The sequence below is a fragment of the Ambystoma mexicanum genome, chromosome 6p (genome assembly GCF_040938575.1).
Source record: "Ambystoma mexicanum isolate Mex_15411 chromosome 6p, UKY_AmexF1_1, whole genome shotgun sequence".
Lineage (NCBI taxonomy): Eukaryota > Metazoa > Chordata > Amphibia > Caudata > Ambystomatidae > Ambystoma > Ambystoma mexicanum.
In genome coordinates this window covers 227,820,986-227,835,850 of record NC_090935.1, presented here as the reverse complement: position 1 = coordinate 227,835,850, position 14,865 = coordinate 227,820,986, and the positions used below count along the sequence as shown (strand labels likewise).

Sequence of the window (14,865 nt, the reverse complement as noted above, 5' to 3'; positions counted from 1 at the left end):
CCCTCATTTCCTCCTTTAACTCTGAACACATGTCCCTTAAGGAACTTGCTAATGCTTCTGTGGATCCATATCAGCTCAGGTGGAAAAAGTATTGTGGGCCTTTCATCCTGTCAGGGTCCGGCTTGACTGAATTCCACAGGAGCTGATGCTGGCCCTCAGACCCTCACCAGGAGTTCACCTCTCAACCCTAAAGTAAAAGCTGAGATGAGAACCCCAAGAAAGGGAAAGGGGAATTTGGATAAAATAACAACGGAGACACTACAGCCCTGCAACCTTATGGTAGGCTCTGGTATCTGTAGTAAACAAATACACTTGGTTACTTATACATTAGTGTAAACCTTTTTCTCTAAATTATTTTTAAAACAAATTCTAACTTCTTTACCTCTTATACCTCTGTTTAAGACTTAGAGGTTAATTATCTGTATGGAATATCTTGAAAACTGTTTTAATGTTTTATTGCATATTGTCACTAGCCATTCCAGTCTCTTTAATATCCTAAAGAAAAATGACTCTTGAAAACACTTTACAACCTTAGATATTCTTCTTTGACTTTTAAGTTCATTTAACTCCAGTAAGTTCGAATTTTCAAATACTCTTGAGAAATGCAGTCTTTCTTGAAGTATTGAATTCTCTTTTGTGTGAAAATTGCATTAAGTAGAAACTCATAAACTTTCTTGAAATAACTTATTCACTCTCTGCAACCAGGCGATTAAAATGCGAAATCACAAGACGTGAGAAATTGTCCTTGTGATAAAAAATTACACGCGCACCTTATAAATACACGCGCATGTAAAACACGCGCAGCTTAACAAATACACGCACATGTTAACAAATTCACGTGTAAGTGAAACACGCGCTCGCACTGAAAAACTATGCGCGCTAGTTCAAATGGACCCGCGCTCTATCGCCAACCGAACTTGCGCTATTACTTGCAACGTCTCTCACGTTAAAAAAAGTTCACACGCCAAAAACAACTTGCGCTCAATAAAAATGGACTCACGCTCTATCGCAATCCAACACGCGTTCTCATACGCACGCGCTTCCAACGACGTTGCTGAAGACACGAAGACTTGCGCACACGTTAAACAGTCTTGAAACACTTTTCATGCTATTAACAACTTTAAAACCTGCGCGCACAGTCTTTTCAATTATTTTCCATATTGTATATAAACTGTAAACGTTTTCTCTTCTTACAGTAAACTTTAAACTTCTATACTCTTTAAGTTTCTGATATAAAATGGAAGTTCACTGTGAGAATCTTTAAGCTTTTAAAAGGAACGATCCCACCTGATGTCTTCTTGATCACTCTGGGGCAGCAATGATTTTCTAACTTCTTTAGTAAATCTTCTGAACTCTGAAAGGCCTCACTTAAGGAGCTTAACTAATGTACAACCAGCCACTGAATTACTTTGGATGAAAGGCAGTTTAGAATCTTGCTCACCTCCCAAGAATCCAACCCATTATCCCATCCACCAATCAGACAAACCAAACATACTATTGTTCCTTAAACCAATCAGATTAAGTTTCTTTCTCTCCATCTTGACTTCGGCAACCACAATGTTAATTCTATGTACATACTCTTCCTGATTACTACTCCAGCCAGCCCTGACACTTACACCCCCTTTAAGTGTTAAAAATAGCCTGTTTATGCTGATACGTCCAAGCTCATAATGAGGACCTTAGAACACTCATAAGGAGGCAATTACTAAATGCCAAAGTCATAATAAGTAGACAATTCTGCAAGTGTGTTCCAATATGTCTAGTTTTGTATGCAACACCAATGTGTGTCGTATTACTGCCTGCTTGGATATGCCAAAGAATAAAACATCAAACTACCAGGAAATGTCATCTTCCTCTGCAATTTGGGTTTGTCCCATAGGTAGCACTTTAGTGGCACCTGAACAGGATCAAGACTAATGCTTTGGAAGAGTACAATGGATGTGGGATACGCGGGACAGTGCAGCACTTATTTTTACCAGTTTGCAGCGCTTGATGCTTTGAGGGTAGAGAAGTGTTGAGGCCGTGCCCGAGAGAGGGGCGGAGCGATTGAGCTTAAACATTACGTTCTTTCATGGAGACCTCCTGGCTTTCCCAGGTGGAGTTATCAGGGTTGGCATATTTATCAATATGGCTGTGCCAGCCACACCCCACAAAAATAGGTGTCACAGTCCAGCAGGTTTCTCTACGGATGCGCCTGGGTCCTAAATACCATGCTCCTCTATCCAGGTTATCCTGAGAAAGAGCCTCACCACCCATTGATGCACCAGAGGAACCTGCTGTGCTCAAAACCATTGATGGAGTGCAGGGGGGGGGGGGTCCAGTATGGTATATAGTAATGCATATAATATTAGAGTTAGGTGTACCCACAACATCTAAAACCATAGTGTTGTGTGTCCAGGCGTGTTGCAAAGAGAGCCTATGCCAAAGCTATTGCTCAGGATATGCGGATCCTGCAAATAATAGTACATGTGTCCAGCAAGTAGATTTTTCATGAGATGGCTATGGGTTTGACATGCCAGGCACAAACTTCGAAATCCATCCTAGTTCAGGTATCCATGGAATAGGAAAGGAGATTATTTCTTGGTCCCAATTTATTTTCCTGGTGCCATCTTTGCTTGTACTTGTGAGTATCTTTGAAAGTTAAAGGAATAGTGCGCTCTAAAATATTATTCCCTAAAAAGATGGGCAATAGTCTAAAAGATACTTTAAACATATTTTTTATGAAAGTTCCTATGTAAACCTTTGAGCAAACGAGGCTCAAAGCGTTTACATGGGAGCATCCATTTTGGCATTTCTGGCTGCCTCCTCAGCTGTGCCCTGGCGGCACTAAACAAGCAGCAAAAGCCCTCTACTGGGAGCTTTTGCTTACTGCAGCCAGAGCAAAGCTGCATGAGCTGAGGAGGCTGCCTTCATTTTAATTTCACGTTTTCGGTGTTCCTCAAGCACAGGGAAGCACAGAAAACGTAAAATGAAGGCAAAAAGCAAAGGCGCTGCAATTACAAACGTTGTTGTATTTGTGATTGCCGTGGTTGGAAAACCATTGAAATCATAAATACAAAAAGGTTGTATTTCTGACTGCGGCGGCTTTCGCGTGGAGTCTCTTGGGCTCCCCCAACCCGGGGGAGACTCAAAGTGAAAGCCGCTGCAGGCAGAAACACTGCAGCATTTGAAAACACAACCGCGTTGTGTTTCTGCCTGCAGCAGCGTTCACTTTGAGTTTCCTGGGATCCCATGCGGGAGCCCAAGAGACTCAAAGTGAAAGCCACGGCAGGCAGAAACACTGCAACATTTGAAAACACAACTGGGTTGTGTTTCTGCCTTCAGCTGCGTTCCCTTTGAGTCTCCTGGGCTCCCCCAGCGGAGCCCAGGAGACTCAAAGTGAAAGCCACAGCAGGCAGAAATACAACGCAGTTGTATTTAAAAATGCTGCGGTTTTTCTTTCTAAGTTTCTCGGGCTCCCCCAGCTCAGAGGAGCGCGAGGAACTTAAAAAGAAAACCGCAGCGTTTTTAAATACAACGTTTTAAAAGTTGTGGTTTTCTTTCTAAGTTTTCCGGGCTCCTCCAGCCCGGAAAACCTAGAAAGAAAACCACAGCTAGTGCTTATTTAAAAAAAAAAAGCACTTTCCCAGATGCAGCTTTCTTGCCTGCAGTCTCTGGTCTCCGGCACCAATGAAGCAAAGGCCACCCAGTGGTAGCTTTTGTTTATTACAGCTGGCTGGCTTTTGCTTCATTAGTGCTGCAAGGGCAAGCACAGGAGGCATCCATTTCACAAAATGGATGCCTCCTAGTGCATCACATTTTTCAGTGTGAGCTTCATTTGCTCAATACTTTACATAGGGACTTTGTTTAAAAATATTTAAAGATATATTTTTGATTATGGGCCATTGTTTTAGGCAATAATATTTTAGAGCACACTATTCCTTTAAAGGTACTTGTGATAATGCAGTGATGGGCCACACCAGGTGTTAGCAGCTCTTGAGTACTATCTCGGCCAGTGGGCACTTACCACCGGGTATGACCCACCACTGAAGGAATAGTTGACCAAATAACACCTTTCACTTTTTATACGGCTCTGCATCATTGGACTTGATGAGGTCATTTTATAATCTAGAAGTTTTGAATGAATATGTAATAGTTTCACCCCTGCCCTTAAGAGTCATTGCAAAGAAGGGCAGGGGCTTAGCAATATCTAATGTCATCCTTTTTGAGCATCAATTGATATCCTAACAAAATGTGTGCCCTTTTGCTTTGTAGTATTGACATTGTTGTTTGATACAAACCTCCCTTGCAGAAAGCCCATGGTCGCTTTGGATCTGGACAAGCGATGTGAAAAATGCAGGGACCGACGCCAATATTCTTCTCCAGATTTATGGCGACAAAGGAAAATCCGACGAGATGAAACTGGACAATAACTCAGACAACTTCGAAACTGGCCAGATTGACAAGTTCATGGTAAGGCTTCCTTCAAGTGTCTGTGGGTGCGAGAGGTCAAAACTAGTGAATTTAAAGGATAAAACAAAATCTCAAAATCTTGGACCATTACTAAATAAGTACTAAGATGATAAGATTTCCATTGTCATTATGCTTTCACCTACTTTCGCAACAAGTGGGCCAGTCGTGAGCCTCTGCTCACAGCTCTGCTTTCTGCTTGGGTTGTCCACATTCATGGTGGGCTGGAGAGGGAGCCATGGGGCTGTTTACATTCATGGGATGTAGGGTTTTACACAGAGGGTAGTAGGCACTGAATTGTTTACATCATGGGGATGTAGATTGTGTATATGAAGGCAAGGCCGATACAGGGTTGTTCATATTCATGGTAGCCTGGAGAGGGGTTGTGTACTTGGAGGAGAGTCAGCCATGGGGTTGTTTACATTCATGGGGTGTAGGTTGTTTATACAGAGGGAAGTGGGCACTAAGTTGTTTACATCATGGGGGTGTAGATTGTGTACAGGAAGGTTTGTCCGACACAGGGTTGTTTATATTCATGGGGGTTGGTAGTATGCACGTAAGGGAGGATTACTCTACGTTTTTAACATGCATGGGGGTACGTTGTATATATTTGGAGGGGATTTACAGTGGCGTGTTCACATTTGTGGAGGGGAAGCTGTATGCATGTAGGGGTGGCAAACATTCAGTTGTACAACTTCACGTGTGGGCATAGCTGTATTCATAAAGCAGAGTGAGATGTAGGATTGTTTACACTGATAAGGGTAGGTTGTATATCTTTGAGGGGAGGTAGAACTGGGGTTGTACGTATTCATGTCATGGGAAGGGTCGTTTTTCCACATAGAGGGATAGCAGTCACAGAGCATGGTTTGTTCCTTTCTCCTGATTCGGAGAACAGAAAGTCCTAACACGGATGAAGGTAAAAAAAGCATAAAATGACCTCAGGGCTTCGTGGTTCTCCAAGAATTTAAGAACAAAAGCTACAAATACCATACATTATGGTGGTCCCTTGGTGGCATGGGAGGGGCATGTAGGTAACAATGTTTTGGTGTTGCTTATATGACTCTTAACCCATTTCAAAGCGCTATAGTGGAAGAAGGAAGATTTGGGGGTGCTGCTGAGCAGCAACAGTAATGGCTGTTTGAGCTGATGGCTCAGCGTCCAGCAAAATCCGTTTTAAAAACTATCCTGCAATTTTGGCAAATTTCGCTGATCCAATGACAAAATCCTGTCCCTGACTGTGGCAGAGGAAAAGCGGCCACGTTTCTGGTTGATTGGCTTCGGAACAGCTGAGCACCAGTGGCGAACACTCTCTCCTGCTTGGCCTTGATGGGGCTGCAGTGCCAGCAGACCCTCCTACACCTGGGGCCTGGAGGTGACAGAGACCCTTCTGTGCAGCCATATACCTCCCCATGAGATCCGAGGTTTGGGGCTGCAACTGCTTGGGTGGTGTTGTGTATGCCTTACGTCCCGTGACGCAGTGATGTAAGGCGCATTAAGGGGGCAGTTCCGGGCAGAACGCGAGCAACGTGTGTGTGCCTATTTCTTTGTGCTCCACAGCTAGGCCTCAGCCTGCGGGGCCCCACCCATTCTCTACCTCGCCGGCGCACCGGCTGGAGAGGATAGAACACTGGCGACGAAGGAACAGATTCCAACACACCACGTGCGTGAGCAACAACAACGCAAATAAGCTCTCGACACAGGTGAATTTTTGGAAACACGGTGTGGGCCCAGCCCCCACGGAAATAAAAAATGTTCTCAACATTTTTTTTTCCATTGCTCCCATCTGGCCCACTACATCCATCTCTTGTCTCAACCCACCAACGGGTTTTCTCACAAGGACTACAGAATAGATGCAGGCTTGATGTCAGTGCATGTGTGGAGCCAGCCAACAGATCTCCAGGCAGACCAGGCAACACAGTACCGCCAGCAACAATCTCCCTGAGGTGAGGACATTTCGGTGCACGCTCTCTACAACAGCCCACACGTCAGCACATCATGGCGACAGGCATAACCACACCCAGGCCTAGCACGCCATCGAGGATTGCAGCCAATCTCTCTGCCACAAGACCGTCCCCGCGACCGCATGGGGGAACCAGAATGGCATTTGGACCTTTTGACCCATACACAGACCCCTCATCTGTGGGCCCCCGATGGCTGTTTTGGGTCCAGAAATTTGAAATGGCTATGGACTGCAAGGATGTCACAACGTCCATGAAAATGAGGTCACACCTCCTACTCAACGTGGGTGATGAAGTCCTACGCATCTTTAACTCGCTCGTCATCGGAGATGGCTTAGACATCTATCAGCTAGCAAAGGACGCCCTCACAGCCCATTTTATGCCACAACTAAACCCGGACTACGAAACTTTAATTTTGTGCACCACCATCCAGCTAGAAGAGGAAACGCTCGACGCATATCACACAAGACTCAGAAAACTTGCGCTCTCATGTGAGTTCGACAACGTCGAAAAAGAAATCAGATGCCAAATCATCTACGGCATGCACTGAGAAAATCTACGCAGGATGTTGTTGAGCGAAAAGGGCATCTCACTAGCCAGAATCCTTGAATATGGACGTCAGAGGGAACTATCACATGTGAGGGCGGTGCACATGAGCACCACCCTGCAGAAGCTTCAGCTAACACCGATGACAGCGACGATAGCGCAAATTGCCAGCCGCCAACAGTCAAGAGAAGACTCCAACAACGCAAACATTTTACCTCTGTGGCAATCAAGGGTTCCAGGGCCTGCTGAATGTGGGTGGTGCTGAAGCGTACCTCATGGACGGCAACATTTCCCAGCACAAGGAACCACGTGCAGAGCCTGTAGCCGGAAGCATCACTACGCAAGAGTCTATAGATCATCAGGGCCCGCACAACGCCCCAAGCCCCAACAAGAAAAAGGGGCCTAGAGGAAAAAGAAACAAGGCAATGCCCGCCGCGTCGAGGCAGCTAACTCCTCCACCGAAGAAGAAGGTGATGGCGACGGCGTCACAACAAAAGAGACAGAAAGTGGACAACTGAGAAGAGGGAGGAAAGTGTACCTAGTCTCAGCACTTGACCACAGAGGCACAGCATCGACAAAAAGACAAAGAAGACAGAAATGCCATACAAGGCCAATAGACACAAATGACAATTGATACTGGGGCATCAGTTAATGTTATGCCGGCGACCATGTTCTGAAAGCTACACACCCCCCAGTCCTAAAGAAGACAGACACGCTCCTATTCACCAGTGGTAGGGTGCTTTCGGACATCTCTCAGGAGAGGCGACCAAACACTACAATCCAAGGTATATGTCGTTGACGTGGGCATCGAGTGCCTGCTGAGTGGGCATACAGCGGAAGACCTAGATTTAATACGCTTCGTCTGTAACATAACAGATCCAACGGACATTGCGAGCCTCCTTGACAAGCACCCAGGCGTCCTCAAAGGTATCAGATGCCTGAAAGGCAAACTCATCAAACTCCATATCGACAAATCAGTACAGCACCAAGCGGTGCGTCACAGAAGGACAGCTTTCACATGAGAGACCAAGTCAAAAAGGAGCTGCGTGTACTTGAGAAAGCTGCTATCATAGAGGAGGTAACTGGGCCGACACCGTGGGTATCGCCTATGGTGGTGACTAAGAAGCCAAAACAACCGGGTAAGGTGAAGATCTGAATCGACATACTCCTCCCCAATGCTGCTATCAAGTGGAAACGACACATCACTCCCACGCTTGACGAAATCATCACAGACCTCACTGGATCAAAGGTGTTCTCCAAGGTTGACCTCAATGCTGGGTACCATTAGCTAAAACTGCATCGGGACTCGAGATACATTTCGACCTTCTCCACACACCTGGGTTTGCGCCGATACAAAAGACTGAGCTTCGGCATATCCTCAGCGGCCGAAGTCTTCCAGCAGGCCATCCAGGAAGTGATACAGGGCATCCTGGGAGTACTCAATGTCAGTGAAGACATTCTTATCCATGCCAGCGACAGGCAAGAACACATGCGTCGCCTCAAGATGGTACTTAGCAGGCTGGAGACCGCAGGGCTAACCATTCACCGGGAGACGTGTGAGTTCATGAAGGAAGAAATCACCTTCTTCGGATATGTGTTCAACGGCGCAGGAGTTTCAGCCGACCCACAAAAAGTGGAGGACATCAAAGAAGGCTCACCCTCAACAACACCTACAGAAGTACGCAGCTTCTTGGGGATGGCAACCTACTGTGGGAGATTCATCCCCAACCTGGCAACGATGTCCGAGCCACTCAGGGAACTCACTAAATCGAACACAAAATGGGTCTGGAGCCACAACTGCCAGGAGGCTTTTGAGTAGATCAAGGCGTCCCTATCAGCCGATACCACAATGCATACTATGACCCCAGACTGTCAACAGAATTTTATGTTGACGCCAGCCCCATCGGCCTCAGGGCAATCCTGGTCCAAGTTGCCCAGGCAGGAGAAGTGAAGCCGATTGCCTACGCGTCCTGCGCTTTAACTCCCACTGAACAACGGTACTCCCACATTGAGAAAGAGCGGTACTGTGGGGCTGCTGCCACTTTCACATATACCTATATGGACAAAAATTCAAAGCATACACGGACCACAAGCCTCTCATCCCCATATTCACAGGATCATCTTCACACCCCCCGGCTAGGATAGGGAAGAGGCTGCTGCACCTGCAACAGTACGAATTTGAACTAACTTACCAACCTGTTACCAGCAACCCTGCAGACTTCCTATCCAGACACCCGAGAGCGGCCACGCCAAGAGAAGTGAATGTGGCAGAAGAAACCGAGGAACACATCTGCCAGGTCGTCCACACAATGAAACCCAGAGCAATCGGTATGGAGGACATTATAAAAGCAACACAAGCTGACCCCTGCTGTGACCTTGTCAAAGACTCCATTATCTCCGGAGAATGGGAATCTTTTCTGTGAAACATGAACAATCGCACACCCGAAGCCAGAGACTTCCTCACAGGCATATTCCCAGTACGACAAGACCTCTCTTTCACCAAGGAAGGACTCATACTAAGAGGAGCTCGGATCATCATACCTGCAGGGCTGCAAGACAGGGTCATTGCGCTGGCTCACGAAGGTCACCAAGGCATGGTCAGGACCAAAGCCAGGAACAGGCACCGAGTATGGTTCCCGCACATCGACACCAGGGTAGAACAACTCCTAACAGCATGCCTTCCTCGTCAGATCACAAGCGCACCACCGAACTCTGAACCCATACAAGCAGCAGAGCGGGGGTCCACAAGATGGGACGCGATCAGCATTGACTTCTGCACGGTCCAAGAAGGCACGCATCTGTTAGTAGCCATTGATGACTACTCAAGATATCCTGAGGTGGAAATTGTGTCATCTACCTCCGCAGACATGGTGATGCTGGCTTTGGAGAAGATTTTTTGCCACCCATGGCCTACCTCGCCGCATCCGGAGCGACAACGGGCCACCCTTCCAAGGGGCAGAAATCAAAAAATACCTGGATGATCTGAACATCCAATACCACCACATCACGCCAAGATGGCCCCTATCTAAATGGAGACATGCAGAGGTTCATGCATACCCTCAACAAGGTGCTACGCCTATCCCGGGTGCACTCCAGCCCCTTGAGGTTGGCCCTGTACCGATTCCTAAGGAACTGCAGAGTGACACCCCACAGCACCACAGGACTAAGCAACTACAGAGTGACACCCCACAGCACCACGGGACTACCACCGGCAGACATCATATATGGGACAGTGATAAACTCATCCATTCCACACCATTCAAGCAGGGCGCACAAATCAAAGAAGGATCATGGCGAATGAGCACATGAGCACCAAGAGACATGAAAAGGAATCCAGACACCAAGTCGGCGATCAAGTGTTGGTGAAGAGGAACCCCTCAAATGAAGCTGGACACCCAGTACGACGTGGTTCTCTGGACTATAATTTGACGACGAGGAACCATGATAACAGCTACACAAGGGCAGCGACAGATCACCAGGAACACATTATGGTTCAAGGGAGTGCCACGACAAATGTGGACTTATGGGGACCAGCAGCACTCAGAGGAAGCAGGGTCGCTGCCGGAGGATGAGCATCAACAACCAGAGGAGGAGTCGACCGTGGGGCACGGGACAGACGGCCTGATGGACGAACTGAGGGAGGCGTCTTAAAGTAAGGCAGGTGAGACGCAACAGGACACGAGTTCGGGGACAGCCCCTATATGTGGGCGCTATGCCCTAAAAACTGCCCGAGACTATGAGTGGTAGGACTACAAGTTGTGCTGGACTAGAATGCACAGTAGAGTTAAGTTGAATCAGTTTGGCATGATCCTATTTAGTATGTTGTGTTATAATTTGTTGGGAAAAAGGAGGAATGTTGTGTACGCGGTGACGTAAGGCTCATTAAATAAAAGCCCCACCCCCGCCACCAGGAGCCAGTTCCGCGCAGAATGCGAGCAATGTTTGTGTGCCTATTTCTTGGTGCTCCGCAGCTAGGCCTCAACCTGCAGGGCCCCACACGTTCTCTCTCTCACCGGCACACCGGCTGGAAAGGATAGAACAGGCGGCTATGGGACTGTGAAGCGTCTTCTTTCCAGTGGGGGAAATGGAAAACAATTGGTGGGGATCCCACAAGGGCTGGGGTGGGGGCAGAGATTGGGGGGGTGGGGGTGGGCCCGAGGAGGCGGGGTTAAGGGGGACAGAGCTGGTAGTTGACCCCCGATCAAAGGAAATGTCCAAAACAATAGTTTAAAACTGCGCTATTTCTTTAATGCTGCTTCTATTCCAATCTATATATCAATTCCACTTCCATGGCACTAGTGATGTGTTACTTCACTCTGCGGATAATAGTTTTCACCAGTGTTGCTGAGTAAATATTCTTTAAAATTCACAATTTGCATCCCATTTCATAAAAAAACTCCTTGGGTACTATTCAAACACAGTGATTTATTTTGCCATAAGCAACGTTTTCCTTTACTTGAACCTCACCTGGAACAGTTCCTGCAGCTCCCCTCTGAAAGCAGTTGGGTGGCTACATTGGGTGGGATATTAATAGGGGTATTTATTTATGCAATGTTTATCGGATACCTGTATATTTATTTATGCAAATTATGTTGGATACAGGTATCGACAAACCTTGCATGAATAAATAAATAAATAAATCCGGATCCATGCATCTGACAAGCATTACATAAATAAATAAACTGGATCGTGGCTGACTAACTTCCCCTTGTGACCTCTTGCATGGGGTCACCAGAGGAAGTTTGCTTGCTCGCATGTTTCCTAAAAAAAAAATCCCCCTTTACCCCCTGCCCCTCACCCCCAGCGCAGATCAGGGGTTTGGGGCGACTCACTCTGGCCAGATCCTGAGATCCGGCTACACATCTGGTGCCAGATCTCGGATTTGGCGAGCACAGGCCCAATGACCAGCGCTGCCTCTTTCCAAATGGGGCTGTGTTGCTGGTGTGTGCTCTATCACAACGGGAGGCGCACACACAGAGGTCGGCCTGATCCCCCTGCTGGGGCTTGACACGGGTGCCGGAGCCGGCGATTACACAAGGTGCTGACAATTAGACACAGAGAGTGCCTCTTCAGTATAGGGGCTGAGAAACGGATGCCCCCTGTGTCTTTGCCGGCATTTGAAAAGTATCTGGGACCTGAGCAGTGAATGGGAGAGGGGCGGTGAAGGGCTGGCTCAATGACTCTGATAGGCGCTGGTGAGTGCATTCTGGAACTGGAGGTGATACTGGTGAGGTGGCTGAATGGTGGGGGAGACTACCACTCAACGGGGCAATTGTGGCCTGGTACAAAGTGTGAGGTGGGGCATCCTGATACTGCGGCAGTCCTCACTTGTATAGTCCTAGGTCCCTGTTACCATGACCAAGGGCATTGGCAAACACTGTAAAGGTCTGATGCACTTCTTCACAAGCACCCCTCATATGAATGCAGGAATAAGTGATGCTACCTCGACTGGGCTGGATGGGGTCTCACCCAGCGCCCCCAATATGGACCCATATTTGATGGCCATGCAAGCCTGATTTGCAGCAGTGAACACCAAGCTCGACGATATTGTCTCTACTGTTAACTACTTCCGCACCAAGTTGGATAAGGAGAGCTGCCGATTTACTGAGGTGAAGACAAGAGTGGGAGACCTAGAGGATACAACGGGGGGATATTGGCTGGGACCTGCAAAACATCAAGAAGGAACTTATGGCAGTACGTCTAAAATGCAACGAGCATGAATCCTCTTCCCGCCACAACAACATTAGAATTGTCCAGATCCCTGAGAAGTTAGTTCACTCCTGCACTCTACCTTTGGTGGGACTCAATTCTCCTCACAGTTCCTGTTGGAGAGGGCCCACCGATCTCTCTCTCTGTGACACTGAAACCAGGGATCCCACCATGCACTATTATTGCCAGGCTCCTAAATTATCGGCACTGTGATCTTGAACTCAAACTAACATGAGAGAGGGGAACAATCCAGTACGAGTCAGCGAAAGTGCACTTCTATCTGGACTTCTCAGCAGGTGTGCAAGCAGCCAGGGGGACATATGACCATGTCAAGCGGCTTATTTGTGAACAGCATGTGTGGTAAGCCATGATGTTCCCAGCTAAGGTTCGTATCCAGGGCGTGCCCACATTTTTGAAACCCCGGAGGAGGACATATATTGAGAGTGCTATCCCTGTGCCGGTGGGACGAGGTCAGGGCACCGACTTGGGAGATGGAGCATATGGAGGGGCTGCATTAGGTGACTGATCTATCTCCATATACTAAGGCATAGAATAACCCTGCAGCTGTCTGGGAATGCTGTTGAGCAGTGCCTTAATGAGAGCCATGCTGTTTGTTTCTGAGATATCGAAAGAAAAAATGTTGTGCTTCGCATTGCACTCCCTGGTGTTACGTGGGGAAGATTTGGGGGAATACACTGTCAAGTTGGGGTGGATGGTGAGGGAGGTGGGTGGGGGATTTGGGGAAGTGGTTCAAAAGTTAAAATGTGGGATGGTCATGCTGAAAGTGTAAAAATGCGGGACACTGTGGGATGTATTCTATTTTAGAAGGAAGACAATTATATATGCCAGTTGATGGAATAAACGGGGGGAGGGCTCTTGATGCAACTCTTAACATGGACTGTGCGGGGCTTGTATAACCTTTTTAAGGCCAGGAAGATCCTCTCATACATTGATCAACATAGACCCAATATCTTAATGCTACAAGAAATACATGCAGTGGGGAAAGTGCATGAGGCATTTGCACGCAACTGGGGCCCATTACGGTACTAAATGGCCTACTCCTCATAGTTGTGGTGTGTCCTTACTCTAATACACCATTCGCTGTGGTTACGGGTCGTAGAGAGCAGTGTTGACCCAATGGGCTGTTATGTCATAGTGTAAGGTGCTTTGGCGGGTAACCTATTCATCTTGGTGAATACATACGGGCCAAATATAGATGACCCCATGTTTTATCGTCAAGTGTCAGATGAGATAGGGGATGTGAATGGGGCATATGTCATTTTGGGCAGGATGATTTTAACACAATCCTGGATCATCACTTGGACAGAACTACTACCATCCCCCAGACATTGTCCAGAACTGCCCAGACCGTAGATCAGTTGTTATTATATTTACCACTCGTGGATGCGTGGCGAGTACTGCATCAACAAGAGAGGGAATTTACCTTCTATTCCTCAGTGCATGACTCAGCGCCACGTATTGATTTTTGGCTGATTATCCCGGAATTGCTTATGATGGTCCAGAAATGTGACATTCACCCTTAAATTCTCATGGATCACTCCCCTGTGACTATATCCTTAGAGCTTGGGCAGGGCCCTAGACAGCGGCCACTTTGGAGGATGCCACCGGCGGTGGTGAATGACTCATGTGTAGTTAAAGGGCTGCACAGGGATTTAGCTGAGTTTTTAAAACTAAATGAGGGATCAGGAGCATTACATTCTACACTTTGGGAGTCATTTAAGGTAAGGACATGGGGAATTATTCTACCAGTCTCTAACGGGGCCCTTAGAACTATGAGGAATTAATTAAACATAGTAGAGGGTAAACTCAGACACCCTGAGAACGAGCATGGTAGAGCACAACGTGGTGCAGTTTTGGGTCGGATCAGGGGACTGCTAGCTGTGAGAAACCAGCTCGTCCACGGGGATATGTCATCAAGGTGGCCAGGACACGGACATTGCTTTTGGATCCAGCTCCTGGGGGTGGACCAGTACAGGAGGATCACCTGGATGAGGGGTCTTTGGGGATGTGAGAGTGGTATCCCTTCCCTGTAACACCTTTTCCCAAGGATACTAATGAACTCAACCCCCCTCCTTTACCAACACAAACACTTTCTCACAGACAGCTCACTGTGAGAGTAAACGGACTAACACCCGAGCCGTATACCTGAAATGTCCCAACACAAAGTTAGGCAATTACAGCC

At 47.4% G+C, this 14,865-nt stretch overlaps 1 protein-coding gene across 2 annotated transcripts in view; it reads left to right on the top strand.

Moving 5' to 3' along the window:
* Nucleotides 1–14,865, top strand: part of LOXHD1 (lipoxygenase homology PLAT domains 1) — a 1,234,736-nt gene that overhangs the window by 707,417 nt on the left and 512,454 nt on the right. For both annotated transcript variants that reach the window (XM_069626921.1, XM_069626920.1), the window contains one exon: nt 4,292–4,452. In XM_069626921.1, coding sequence (XP_069483022.1) covers nt 4,292–4,452 — 161 coding nt within the window. The remainder of the gene's footprint in view (nt 1–4,291; nt 4,453–14,865) is intronic.